The 13719-nt window shown below is 41.3% G+C and overlaps 1 protein-coding gene across 3 annotated transcripts in view; it reads left to right on the top strand.

The window, feature by feature from the left end:
• Nucleotides 1-13719, top strand: part of STXBP1 (syntaxin binding protein 1) — a 203423-nt gene that overhangs the window by 174997 nt on the left and 14707 nt on the right. Inside the window, exon 19 of one of the 3 annotated variants that reach the window (XM_033959888.1) lies at nucleotides 2769-2898. The exons of 1 other annotated variant lie outside the window; for it this stretch is intronic. In XM_033959888.1, coding sequence (XP_033815779.1) covers nucleotides 2769-2878 — 110 coding nt within the window. In that variant the 3' untranslated portion in view covers nucleotides 2879-2898. Of the gene's footprint in view, nucleotides 1-2768; nucleotides 2899-13719 lie in introns of those variants that run through there. One more of the 3 variants, XM_033959890.1, reaches the window with a different exon arrangement.

Genomic DNA, 13719 nt, shown 5'->3' with positions numbered 1-13719 from the left:
AAGAAAAAAGGTCAGTTACATATTTAGGAGCTAACCCAAATAAAACCTTAAAACAAAAACAGCCAAACTTAAATTTAACACGCGCCTCCATCAGCAGCCAATGTAGAAGTCGATAAGAAGGTGTTACATGATCGAATTTCTTCAGCCCAAAAATCAACCTGACTGCCGCGTTTTGCACCAATTTTAATCGCTGCATATTCTTCTGAGAAATTGCTAAATAGGCGATATTACCGTAATCTAGTTGACTTAATATAAGGGATTGTATCAAAATTCTAAATGATGAAACGTCAAAATATGCTCTAATGGACCGAAGCTTCCAAAGAGTAAAAAAAAAACCTTTCTAACCAAAGAGTCCACCTGGTCCTTCATAGTTAAACCCTGGTCCAGTATTCCACCTAAAACATTCATAGTAGATTGAATAGGATAACTAAGGGGTCCTTTTATCAAGCCGCGCTAGTGGGGTTAGCGCGTCGGACATTTCATCACGCGCTAACCCCCGCGGCAAGCAAAAAAAACCTAATGCCTGGTCAATGGAGGCGTTAGAGACTAGTGCGGCAGTCGGTTTAACGTGAGGTATTCTGCTTGTTAAACCCCTACCGCGCCTTGATAAAAGGACCCCTAAGTTTATTGATACACAATGATGTTTTAGTATCAAACTGGTGTGATGAAGCTACAAAAAATTTTGTTTTTTCTGAATTAAATTTCAGTCTAAAATCAGTCATCTATTCAGCTAGGCATCCTCAATTAGGGCACCTACTGGCACCTTACCTAGGCACCATTTAGAGAATTTCCCCCCTAAGTATATACATTTCCTTGTTCAAACATTTTTTTTTATTTTTAGTAAACAGAAATAATACAGTACAAAGTGCATAGTACAAAACAAACTAGATACTTTTCAACTTGTAATATATTGGAACTGGCTTCATAAACCAGGACAGGCTTCTTTCTTCCTTATGATGGATTCATGCACCTTGCAAGGATTAAAAGTGAGATTTCCCAAATTTGTCCTGGGAACCCCTCAGCCAGTCAGGCTTTCAGAATATCTACAATGAATACGCAGCAGATATATCTGCACGCACTGATGACCCAACTTGAGCAAATTCATTTCATGCATATTCATTGCAGGTATTTCAAAACCCGACTGCTTGTTGAATCCCCAGGACAGGATTGAGATGCCCTCGATAGAGTAAGGGTTTTCAGTCCAGGCTTCAGGACATACCCTGCCAGATGGGTGTTCTGGATATCTGTGATGACTATGCATGAGAAAAATTTGCATGTACTATCTCCTTTGTATGCAAATCTATCCATGCATATTCATTGTGAGAAATCCTGAAAACCTGACTAGCTTGGTATGTCCCAAGGACTAGGTTGAGATCCACTGGATTGGAACAGGTTGTCACAAGTTCCTGGAGTTGCACTGGCTCCTTTTATTTTAATGACACCAGATGACTGGCCTATTTTCCTACTCCTGTTTTTTGCTATTTTCCTTGCTAAAGTATTTAGGAGTTTGTATCCCTGCCTTCACAAGAGAAAGAGTGGTTCTAGGGCAGTGTTTTTTTTCAAGTTAGTCCTTGAGTACTCCCTTGCCAGTCAGGTTTTCAGGCTATCCATAGTGAATATGTATGAACTTGATTTGCTTACACTGCCTCCATTATATGCAAATCTCTTTCCTGCATATTCATTGTAGATATCTTGAAACTCCGACTGGCAAGGGGATACTCCAACACTGACTTGGGAATACTGTCCAAGGGTGGCCATCTGATTTCATAAAGCAAGCGTGTCAAATTGCATTCCCAGAGGGCTGCAAACCAGTATGGTTTTCAGAGCATCCTTAATGAATATTCATGAAATAAATTTGCATGCACTACCTCCACTGTATTTAAATATCTCAAGTATATTCATTGGGAATATTCTGAAAATATCCAGACTAGTTTGCAGCCCTCCAGGGTTGCAGTTTGATACCCTGTGGATAACCGCAGGAAACTATCCCGTGTCATTTTTTAGTGTCTGTTTCAACCTCAGTCCATATATACCAGCATTCTTTAATGCAAGGCTTGAGGGTCAGTATTGTGCCCATTTATACTCTGATTCTTCTCTCTCTTCTTAAAGAATGATGTGGGGATGGTTTTCCAAGGTTATCCGCAGGGATGGGAACGGTGATGAATTCTGTCACTGTGTCATTCTCTATACAATAAAAGAAAGACTAATCTAACCCTGGTTTTACTCTAGTGAAAGTATGGATTTTCAGTTTTGATTTTTCTTTGGAAACCCCAATGGAACAATTGGAACAATAAGTCCATGCATGGAATAGGGTCAAGCCAGGATTGGATTAATCAATTTCTTATGACATGGAGTCAGGTGGGACTAGCAAAGTGCAGATTGCATAGCAGTGAGTAGTTGAAAATTTTGGAAATTATAAAGAAAAGAAAAATAACCCATTTTGCAGAGAATCTCACCCTAGTTAAACTTCACCAGGCTTCCTTTAAAGCAGCTGCAGGGAAGCTCATGGATAGCTGCCAACCTTTCCTATCCCCTCCCCTACCTCTTCCCATCCCCTCCTCCTCCTCCCCCTCCCCCAGCTTCATTCATTAGCGCTTGAGCATTGGTCTTCACATCTGCACTCTCGCTGCTTTTGGGTGTCTGTCTGTCTGTCTGTCCCATCCTCATCAACACTGTATTGGCAATAAACGTAAAAGCATAGTAAGTTATTGGCATGCTGGTTCCTGATGTGTTTCTCTGCAAGTCAGCCCGCCTCTGTTCTCTCACAGGTTCTACTCACATTCTAACTCCCACCAAATTTCTCATGGACCTGAGACACCCAGACTTCAGGGAGTCCACTAGGGTGTCTTTTGAGGATCAGGCTCCCACCATGGAGTGAGAGTGAAAGAGACAAAAAAAGTAAAAAGACGCTTTACTCTGGAAAGAAATGCTGCCATGCCGGCGGCATTTCTTTGACTATTCTGCCACTCTCTTTGATTGCCGTTCATTCTCTCGTCATTTTGATAAGAAAATGCTTGCGGTTTTTGATATATTTTGTTTTGTTTCTTTATTTTAATAGTGATTGAAAATGTGTTGAGTGATGTCTACCTATCACTCTGTCCTCAGACCGTCATGCGCTTGTCCTTTGCATCTTAGTTTGGGAGAATTTCTGGTGGGTGGTGGTGTTTGTAAGTGGAAAGTTCATTTTAGTAGATTTTTAAGGACACATTTCAAGTTAGGTAGGCACTTCATGCTAATTTAACCAGTTCCAACTTTTTGGCCAGTCCTGGTTTAAACTTATATCCCAAAGCAGTGTGGGATTTGTAGTCCTTGAAATCAGTGCTGCAGGCCCCATAATGCATCAGGATGAGGTTGGCAGAAATCCAGGACTGGTCCTTCTGGAACTGGGTAACGTGGAAGTTTTTTTAATGAGAAGTTGGAGTTGGGTCTTAGCTTGCTACCTGACTTCATGTCACAAGGGACAGCTTAAGCCAGGCCTGGATTTACCTTATTGTATGCATAGATGTAGTTTTAATTTCTTTGAAAAGTCCATGCATGTGATAGAAGAAAACCAGAACTGGATTACCCTATTCCTTATAACATGGAATTAGGTGGCAACCCTGGCTGGCCCTGGTTTTCAGTTTTGCAGAGTTCCACAGAAATACTTTATGTGCTTATTTACTGCATACCTAGAGTTGTCTTCTCACCCAGTTTTGATTTTGTAGAGAAATCAGAGCTACAAATCTATAGATGCCCTGAGGAAAACCCTGTACCATACAAATTCCAGCTTTCTCCTTTATATAGAAGGCACTACAATCTGGTAGTTAGAGGGAGGAACTGAGGGGTTGGGGATACAGAAGTGATTCCCAAACCTGTTCTGGGGGAACCCCAGCCAGTCAGGTTTTTAAGGATATTTGCAATGAATAGTCATGAAGCAGCCATTTTACAAGAGCAGATGCATCTGGGCAATCTGTGATTATTTTATGGTGCTTAAGTGCATTGTTTCATCTAAAGGTGATCCACTATCAAGAGTAACGCAACTTCTGAAGCAAGCCTGGTGGCCGAAACACGGCTCGTGTTGAGTCATTTCACTTTAATCGCGTTGAACATTTGGCTTCCTCAAACATCTTTTTTGCCATTGGTGTTTGGTTTTATATTTTTATGCTTCTACCGAAGGCAGATTTCTCTTATGCAAATTCAGTGTGGATATATAGAAAACCTGACTGGCTAGGGATCCTCCAGAACAAGTTTGGGAACTATTTGGGTACAGAGAGGCTTCCATATGTGAGATTAGTTTGCTCAGGTGGATCTGGGTAAGATAGCATGTCTCCCACTGTACTAAAAAAAACAAAAAACCCCACTCATGCTTAGTGCATATACAGTATATTTAGAACTTACAAAGATTTCAAACAGAAGCATATTTAGGGCTCCTTTTACTAAGCTGCGCTAGCAGTTTTAGCGAGCGCTAGACGCTAACGCCACCAGCGAGCTGGCGTTAGTTTTTGGCGTGTAGCGCAGGGTTAGCGCACGCTAATCTGCAGCGCGCGCTAACATCGCTAGCGCAGCTTAGTAAAAGGAGTCCTTAGGGATCCTTTCACAAAGGCGTGCTAGGGCCTTAATGCGCGAAATAGCGCACGCTAGCCGCTACCGCCTCCTTTTGAGCAGGCGGTAGATTTTCGGCTAGCGCGTGCTACTCTAGTACGTGCGCTAAAACCGCTAGCGCACCTACGTAAAAGGAGCCCTTAGTGGTGTTAGGAAATAGAAATATGCAGATCCTGGACTGAAATTATGCATTTCAGTTTGACATTTTTTAATGTGCATAAAAAAGCTTAAAACAAATTATCTTTCTTCATTTTTTTATTGTTCTCAATGGAAGCATATTAAATTGTAGGTTAATGTGTTAGATTTATTTTGTGCTAGCTATGTTTTTAAAGTTCAAAGGCTCCTTTTATCAAGGTGCAGTAGGAGGTTAACGCGCAGAATACCGCACGTTCAACCGCCTGCCACGCTAGTCACTAACGCCTCCATTGACGAGGCGTTAGTTTTTTGGCGTGCCGCAGGGGTTAGCACATGATGAAATGTCCGACGCGCTAACCCCCGTAGCGCACCTTGATAAAAGGGGCCCCAAATATTACATTGAAAAGTTTGCATTTAAGCAGAAACATAAGTAACAAACTGAAATACAAAGAAAATTCAGTCAAACATAGGGAAGGGCATACAAAAACAATTATTATACAAATAATTTTCTTTTGTTTCTCACCGGCAAAAAAATTATGTTTTGTGGAGTTCCATTGGAGATCAGATTTGTTTAATTTTCTGGTGTAGATTTTTTTTTCCTCTAAAAACTTTCATTCAAATTTGTGCCACCAGAAAATGTCATTCAAGTTCTTAGCATTTTGCCAGGATCCTAGGATGGTTGGATTGCACTCAATATAAATATGTCCAGTGAAGGTTTATCAATTTTCTAATAAATAGAGAGTTCCATATTCAAAATACCTCTTATGTAATAATTATTGATAAAAAAAATACTGGAGGTTGTCCTAACAAATCAACTACTAATTAAAAAATATATATATTTGTGTACAGTGCTCAAATGCAGTGTTTGTTTTTCCCACTTGATAAAACTGAAGTTTTTATCATTGTACCAGTCCTCTTGATATGTATGAAATATAATTTAAACAATGTAGTTTATGAAATGACACACTTATCTGAAAAGCTAAACTTGAACTCCTTGTCAAGAATGATGTTTCTTCACATAGGTAAACAAATATCCAGTGTGATGACTATTCCCATAGAAAAATCCAAGTGTAAAATCAAAACATCTCTTTTATGAAATAAATCAAGTTTATGACATTCATGAATTGTTAAGATGGTAGAGCCAATTTTACGAAAGTTAAAGATAATGCATTAGATGCTTTGATATTCAAGATGTTTTGTATAGTTGACCAATTTAATCTATGGGCATTCAAATAACATTTGGGAAAAGGTATTTTGATCTTTATTGCAATGCCAACATATGTTGAATACTGCAAGTTCTTAAATATAGAGTTTGAGTAAGGCTAGCAGAACGAGTTGTTATGTACACTCTGGACCAAAAGTATTGCCAATCAATGTCTTGGCCTTGTAAATTTCAAATCGCTATCCCATGGAGTAATAGTTTTTCTTGAGACTACAAATATGGAGTTATGAATATGTTTATACATAGTAGAAATAATTTTGCCTTCTATAATAGTGTAAAAGAGTCAGGGATTCTCCCTCAGTAATTATGTTATTCTATCACTGGGTAGCAGAAGGCACTGGCCCAGTAGTGCAGAAACTACAGTTCCTAGGATGCACTGGGTGAGTCACAGGGGCGCTCCTCAGACAGGGAGAAGAATATATGCATGAGCCTGGGATTAGTTCAGGTCCCTGAGAGAGAAGAGAACTCCTGATTTTTCTCTAGACATCAGCTGAGGGCAGAGCTGTGATAAAAGGACTGCTTGGCTGAGGTAAGCCAAGATAACTTTCTATAAAGTGTGAGGCAAACTAAAAAGAAGAAAATGTGTTTTGTTCATATGAGACTGTGCTGTGTCCTGACCTCTCCCCTCTAGCACATGTGCTTCCTTATCATATATGGTGTTTCTGCCGGGTTTTTTTAGCTTCTGCTGCAGAGAAGCTGACCAGGGGTCTGTAGAGGCTAGGGACCTCAATACAGAAAAGGTTTTTTAGAACAGCCAAGGAAAAAAGCTCCAGCGGATAGAGAGGGAAACACAAACAGTGTAGTAAGAGCACAACTGGCAGGATTTGTTTTCTTTCATTTGGTTTTGTGGCAAGAGGGAAAAATAAAAGAAAAAGTGTATATGCAACTTCAAAGTTAGCCATGCTTAATTAAGCCACTGTTGCCACCTGGAGAATCAGCAGCCTTGAAGCAGTGACAGAGTGACAGCTGCTTTAATTACCTCACTGATTACAGCTGGATCTAGCTACCAGGGCTTGCCAGAGAGAAAGAAAAAATTTACTGGGAAAAAAATATTTACTGGAATCCTGGAATGGTTTTATTAAATAAAATCAGTGGAATTTCTGGGTTGAAGTGCTGTTTTTAAAAGTCAATACTCCAGACTATACTGGTGAGAGACCAGAAAATGAAAACTCCAAATGGGAGTTTGACCCTACCAGGATCCTGTTGCATGATCAGCCAAGTGTCCTGCCTCTCTTGCTCCCAGAAGAGCACAAGAGATTAAGGTCCTGATTCTGTATAGTACATCTAAAGTTAGGCGTGGTTTGGACATCCCCTTAGGTGTGATTCTATAAAAATTAGACATCATTTAAAGAATCACGCTCAGCGTGAGTTAGGCGTCCAAATTTGTAGACATCCTTTAGAGAATCGCATTTTCAGCAGAAGTTAGATGTCCAGAAGAACGTCTATAAAATTGTCATAGTGATTTTATGTTGTTTTTCATAAAAATTGTAAGCAGTAAAATGCTAGCATTAGTATAGTTTATATTTTTAAATTGGATTTTTAAAAATCTTTTTTAAAATTTCTCTTCTGTCACAGGAAGTGAGTGAGATTCGAGCCAGCAATGTCAGGGTAGAAGGTTGTAGGTCTAACCAGTGTGCCACAGAGTAAGCTAGCAAGCTTCATAGCAATTGTACAGTAGGTCTACTTTTGAGCGTGGTTTGGGTGATCAATAGACGTGAGTTAGGTGGACAGGACTTAGGGGTGGGCTTTGGACATCTCCAATGCGTTTTGCTAAATAGCTTAATAGGGTTTTTATTTTTGTTTTATTAAGCTCTAAATACATTTAACACACCACATAAACAGGGCACATAAATACAGTTATATTGCATGCAAAACCTTCTGTTTTTGTGGGGAAACAGCAATGTTATTTGCTAATTATAGGAAAAGATCCATTAACTGAAGCAGAGCACATGAAAAAGATAGCTTTATATTTCTTGCTAAAAAGCTACCCTTTTTTCTGACTACACAGTGCTGCAATGAGCTAATTCTTAAAAGAGCTGCATTAAGCAAGCAAGGCTCATGAAAAAAATATATATATAGCATAGATAACTTCATTTCCAAAAGGTTAAGAAAAGAAAAAAGAGATACAGACCTCAGCATGGCTTGTAGTTCATTGCAAATGGAGATCTCCAGCTGCACAATGGTAACCTCATTGTGAGATCATCAATGCGCACTTAGAAGGTAGAATGCCACAATAAAAATAGGGAGATGTGCTGGGGGAGCAGAGCATACTTGGGATTCAAACCCATGACCTTTGGACAATGAAAGCAGTGCTCTAGTCTAAACCACTGAGCTGCTTTCTTTCAGGGGTGGCGGTGCCCAAAAGGTCGATCACGATCGATCAGTAGATCGCAAGGGCAATGCGAGTTATTGCGGAGCTCATCCTGGGCTCCGTGATACTTCCACTGCCTTTGCGTTCTCTTTGCTTCCCCGATGCCACAAAAACCAGGCCTGCGTTGGGCCCACAAGCCTCCCCCCCCACGGAGAGGAAGTTCCGGGCCAGCCAATTGCTGCCTGGCTGGCCCGGAACTTCCTCTCCTATGTCAGAATTGATGTTGGGAGGGGGGAGGCTTGTGGGCTTGGCTTTTGCGGCATCGGGGAAGCAGGGATAAATCAGTGGCGATGGCTTGGGGGGCAGGGAGAGAGAAAGAAAGAAAGGGTGGCAGGGAAAGAGAAAGAAAGAAAGACAGAAAGAAAGGGACAGGGAGGGAGAAAGAAAGAAAGAAAAACAGAAAGAGGGGAAGGAAGAGAGAAAGAAAGAAAGACAGAAAGAAGGGGGGCAGGGAGAGAGAAAGAAAGAGGGCAGGGAGAGAGAAAGAAAGAAAAAGACAAAGAAAGAAAGGGGGCAGGAAGAAAGAAAGAAAAACAGAAAGAAAGAAGGGGCAGGGAGAGAGGAAGAAAAAGTTGGACTCATGGAGGGACAGAGAGAGATGTTGCTTGGGGAATGGAATGAGGTCTGGAGGATAGGAAGCATGCAGGAGGAGGAAAGAAAGAAAGAAAGAAATATTGGATGCACAGTCAGAAGGAAGTACAACCAGAGACTCATGAAATCACCAGACAACAAAGGTAGGAAAAATGATGTTATTTTCAATTTAGTGACATTTTTAGAATTTATATCTTGCACTATGGCCCCTTTATACTAAACTGCAATAGTGTTTTTTAGTGCAGGGAGCATAGGGAGCAGTGCAGGGCATTCAGCACAGCTCCTTGTGATAAAAACCGCTATCGCGGTTTAGTAAAAGGGGAAGGGGTATATTTGTCTATTTTTGTATAGTTGTTACTGAGGTGACATTGCATATTTTAAAGTCATCTGCCTTGACCTCTTTGAAAAAAACCCCGAATATAAATTATAATTAACATTTTCTTTGTGTACAGTGTGCTTTGTGTTTTTTTACATTTTATTGTTGGTAGATCATTTTGACGTGGTCATTTTATAAGTAGCTCGCACACCAAAAAAGTGTGGGCTCTAGGAGATCCCTAAGGTATCACAGGGTACGAAGAGCCACCTGAATGGAAGCTGCTGTAGCTCAGTGGGTAAAAGCCATCTTCCAAAGGTCATGGGTTTGAATCCCAAGTATGATCATTAAAATCCTTTGTAATATTATTACGACATCCTTGTTTTTCATGGTTTGCTGCAGTGTTGGTTCCAGTTTCAAAATGCATCTTTCAAGACCTTCCATTCTCTTTTGAGAGAGCTTGAATTTGTTGTTAAGGGTGTCAGTATCTTTTGCATTTCTTTTGTCAACTCCAGTTGTGCCTTTAGCATATCCTTTAGGGCAGGTGTGCACAACTCCGGTCGTCAAGGGCCGAATCCAGTCAGGTTTTGAGGATTTCCCTAGTGAATTTGCATGGGATCTATTTGCTTGCACTGCTTCCATTGTATGCATATTGATCTCATGCATATTCATTTGGTAAATCCTGAAAACCTGGTCTGGCGAGGGCCAAAGTTATGCACCCCTGCTTTAGGGATTGAATTGCAGATAGTATTAAGTCCTGTGTTCTTCTTTTTTTTTGCCATCTTGTCCAGTGTCAGAGGAGTATTTTTAAGCCTCTTGAGACTTGAAGAAACTGCAAATTGAGAATCTGATTTTGCAGAATAATTTTCTGTTATCTTTTTGCAGTGAATATTAATCTATCAATTAATATCTATATTAATGATTTTAGATACCCAATAAATTAAAGTAGATTACTGTCTCAAGGAGGAGGAGCTCTCACAGCATACAACCATCTAGGTTGAGCTCTCTAGCACCTCCCCCCACTCCCCTCCCTCCCCCACTAGCTAAATTTATTAATGCATGCTAACAAATGCCCATTCATAGCAGATTGGAAAATTATATAATATCTCAGGAATCCAAATTATCCCCCCCTTTATGAAGCCACCTTAGGGTTTTTTACCACAGGCTATGGCGGTAAAAGCTCCAGCGCTCATAGGAATACTATGAGCGTTGGAGCTTTTAACGCCGGTGATATAAAAAAACCTTAATGCTGCTTTATAAAAAGGGGGCAACTTTTTTTGCTTAGAAGTGTAGACTCTCAGTTGAAAACATGTAATATATTATTAACTTCATTATAATATACTACTTGTTCCAGCAGTTGGTAATGGAACCCATGTGGAATGGGGCCATACTGGACTTAGGGCTCCTTTTATGAAGGCGCGCTAGCATTTTTAGCGTACGCATCGGATTAGTGCGCGCTATAGTGCGTGCTAGCCAAAAAACTACCGCCTGCTCAAGAGGAGGCGGTAGCGGCTAGCGCGCACTATTCCGCGCGTTAAGGCCCTAACGCGCCTTCGTAAAAGGAACCCTTAGTGCTTATGAATGGGGAGAATATAGCTGATGGTATAGTGGGTGATCATTTGGCATCCAGTGATCACTGGATGGTATGGTTTAATATTAAGACAGATGTAGAGAGGGCCATTCAGAAGTGAAGGCTCTAGACTCAAAAAAATTAACTTTGTTCTGATGGGGGATTATGTCAAGGAGTTGTCTAGATGGGAACATCTGGAAGAAGTAGAAAAGCAGTGGGCAAAGCTGAAAGGATAACAAACCATTTTGTAATAAAAGTAAGTTAAAGTAAGAGGACAAGAAAGCCACTTTGGTTCTCAAAAGTAAGAGCTGAGAAGGTAAGGAAAAAGAGGTTAGCCTTCATAAACTACAAAAGATTGCATAAAAGAGGAAAACAGGCAAAAGTATCTGAAAAAGTTAAGAGAAGGTGGTAGAGTAGTTAGAAAAGCAAAGCTGCACATGGAAGAAAAAAATAGCCAATACCGCAAAACAGAGGGTTAAGACATTTGTTAGATATGTTAGTGATAGGAGGAAGTGTAAAAGTGGCATTGTGAGACTCAAGGGTGAAGGGGAGAAATCTTATGTAGAATCTGACAGAGAAAAAGCTGAATTGCTTAATAAATATTTATGTTCTGTGTTCAAAGCTGAAGTGCCCGGAGCAGGACCACAGAAACAAACACAAATAGGAATGGAGGTGTGGTAGATCCTGAAGGATTTTCAGAGGACTGTATTCATGAGGAGCTAGCTAAGCTAAAGATGGACAAAGTGATGGGGCTGGATGGCATACATCCAAGTGTACTGAAGGAACTTAGGAAAATTCTGTCTGCTCCACTGACTGACCATTTCAATGCTTCTTTAGAGTCGGGAGTAATATTGGAGGACTGGAGAAGATTAGTTGTGATCCCTCTCCAGAAAAGCAGAAATAAGGAAGAGGTAGGAAGAGGTATTTTTAAATATAAACGTAAACCGCATAGATGTTTTGCCAACGTGGTATATCAAACAATAAAATAACGGGAACTTGGAAACTTAGAAACTACAGGCTGGGAAGTCTGTGGTAAATAAATTAATGGAAACACTTTTAAAACAGACAATAGTGAAGTTTCTAGAATCAATTGGATTGCAAGACCGAGGCAGCATGGTTTCACTAGGGGCAGGTCTTGTCAGAAAAATCTGATCAATTTCTTTGACTGGATGACCAGAGATTTAAATAGAGGGAGAACACTAGATGTGGTGTGTTTAGATTAAGCTTTTGACACAATTTCACACAGGTACCTAATGAATAAACTAATAATGAGTGCCCTTGGTATGGGCCCCTAAGTGAAGAACTGGGTTAGGAACTGGTTGACTGGAAGGTGACAGAAGGTAGTGGTAAATGGAACTCACCCTGAGGAAAGGTGTTATCAGTGGCGTGCCCCAAGGTTCAGTTCTTTGACCTGTTCTTTTTAACATTTTTGTATGTGATGTTGTTGAAGGGCTATCTGATAAGGTTTGCCTCTGTGCAGATTGTGACAGGGACTAAGGGGAAGAAATATCCTGAGTATAGGGAAAATCCTGAGCACAAGGTTAAGAGGGAGCCTGTCCCCAAGCAGAAATGTTAGCGCAACAGGTAGCGTCCTTACAAAAGGATACTGAGCGAAAGGGGGGGCAGGTGGCTGAAGTGTGCCAACGGTGGACCATGGAACAGGAGACTAGGGAGCAACAAAATACCCGACTGAGGGAAATCCAGGCTGGCCTAGAGAAAATCCAAACGGGAGTGGGGGCTCTAGCTCACAGAGTGGAGACTCTAGAGAAGATGAAAATAGGGGAATTAAAAGATTCTCTTGGGGCTCTGACAGAGAGGATTGAGGGGCTAGAACACCCAGAGGAGTTAGGAGAAGGGGGTTTTGCTGAAAGTTCGGAGTACCCTATTCTCAATTGGCCTGATGATTTTCAAACAGGGCCACCGATTTCCATGACCCATAGGGGTAGAAGAAAGAAGAAGGGTCTCACCGCAATATACTAGGCTCACGCAATGGTATTTAGCTCTACAAGGATACCGATTCCAGGTGGTTCACAGGCCAGGGAAGCTGCATACCACTCTGTCGCGTCTGTCGGAACTATCGTCACAGAATCCTTCTCTTACCCGGGGTAAGATTTTGAGGGTGGGGGAATGTGACAGGGATCTGGCTAGTCCTAATAAAGCCCGGGGAAAAGCCCAGGGAAAAGAGCAGGGAAGCATTAATAATGTGCCAGGGACTAAGGGGAAGAAATATCCTGAGTATAGGGAAAATCCTGAGCACAAGGTTAAGAGGGAGCCTGTCCCTTTAAAAGCTCACAGAGCTCAGGCTGGAACGGGAAGGACAGGGCTCTTTAAGGAATTAGCTAAAGCTGCTGTGAGGGGGCGTGGTTATGTGCCGAGTCTCCCTTTTTCTGAAGCTCCCTCGTCAGTGAGGGGGGAGGGACAGCTGGGACTGGAAGATCAGGGGAAGCTGAGAAGGAACCCCGCTAAAGCAGCTAACTTTTGGCCAGCCTTGGAAAGTTCTCACCAGGATAGGGAAATGCAAAACCTTGAAACACAATCTGAGGTTTGTGACATGGACTGGTTAGAGAATAATGCTATGTCTTCTGGGGAAGAACACCCTATGGAATGGGAATAGGTTTAGGAAAGCCTGAAAGTCCTTTTTCCTTGGTGAAAGGGTTTTTTTGTTTCTTCCTTTTTGAGTTTTATGTTTTGTGAAGGATTTTGTATCCGTGTTTCAAGCTGGGCTGGAAGCTGCTGAATTTACTTTTGTGTTAGATGAGTGGACCAGTGGCCACACCTGTGGGAGCACAAGTCCCTCTGCTCCTAGTAAAAGGGAACTGCCACTCAAATCTACCAGAAGCCTAATTAGTGCCTAGAACCAGGTAGCCTAACTATTACCAAGGCAGGTACGGTTCTAGCACTGCTTGAGGAAATAACACCTAACATGAACTGTATTT

Source organism: Geotrypetes seraphini, chromosome 10 (genome assembly GCF_902459505.1).
Source record: "Geotrypetes seraphini chromosome 10, aGeoSer1.1, whole genome shotgun sequence".
NCBI lineage: Eukaryota > Metazoa > Chordata > Amphibia > Gymnophiona > Dermophiidae > Geotrypetes > Geotrypetes seraphini.
The sequence above is the reverse complement of the archived record's forward strand: the minus strand, read 5'-3'. Positions and strand labels throughout refer to the sequence as shown.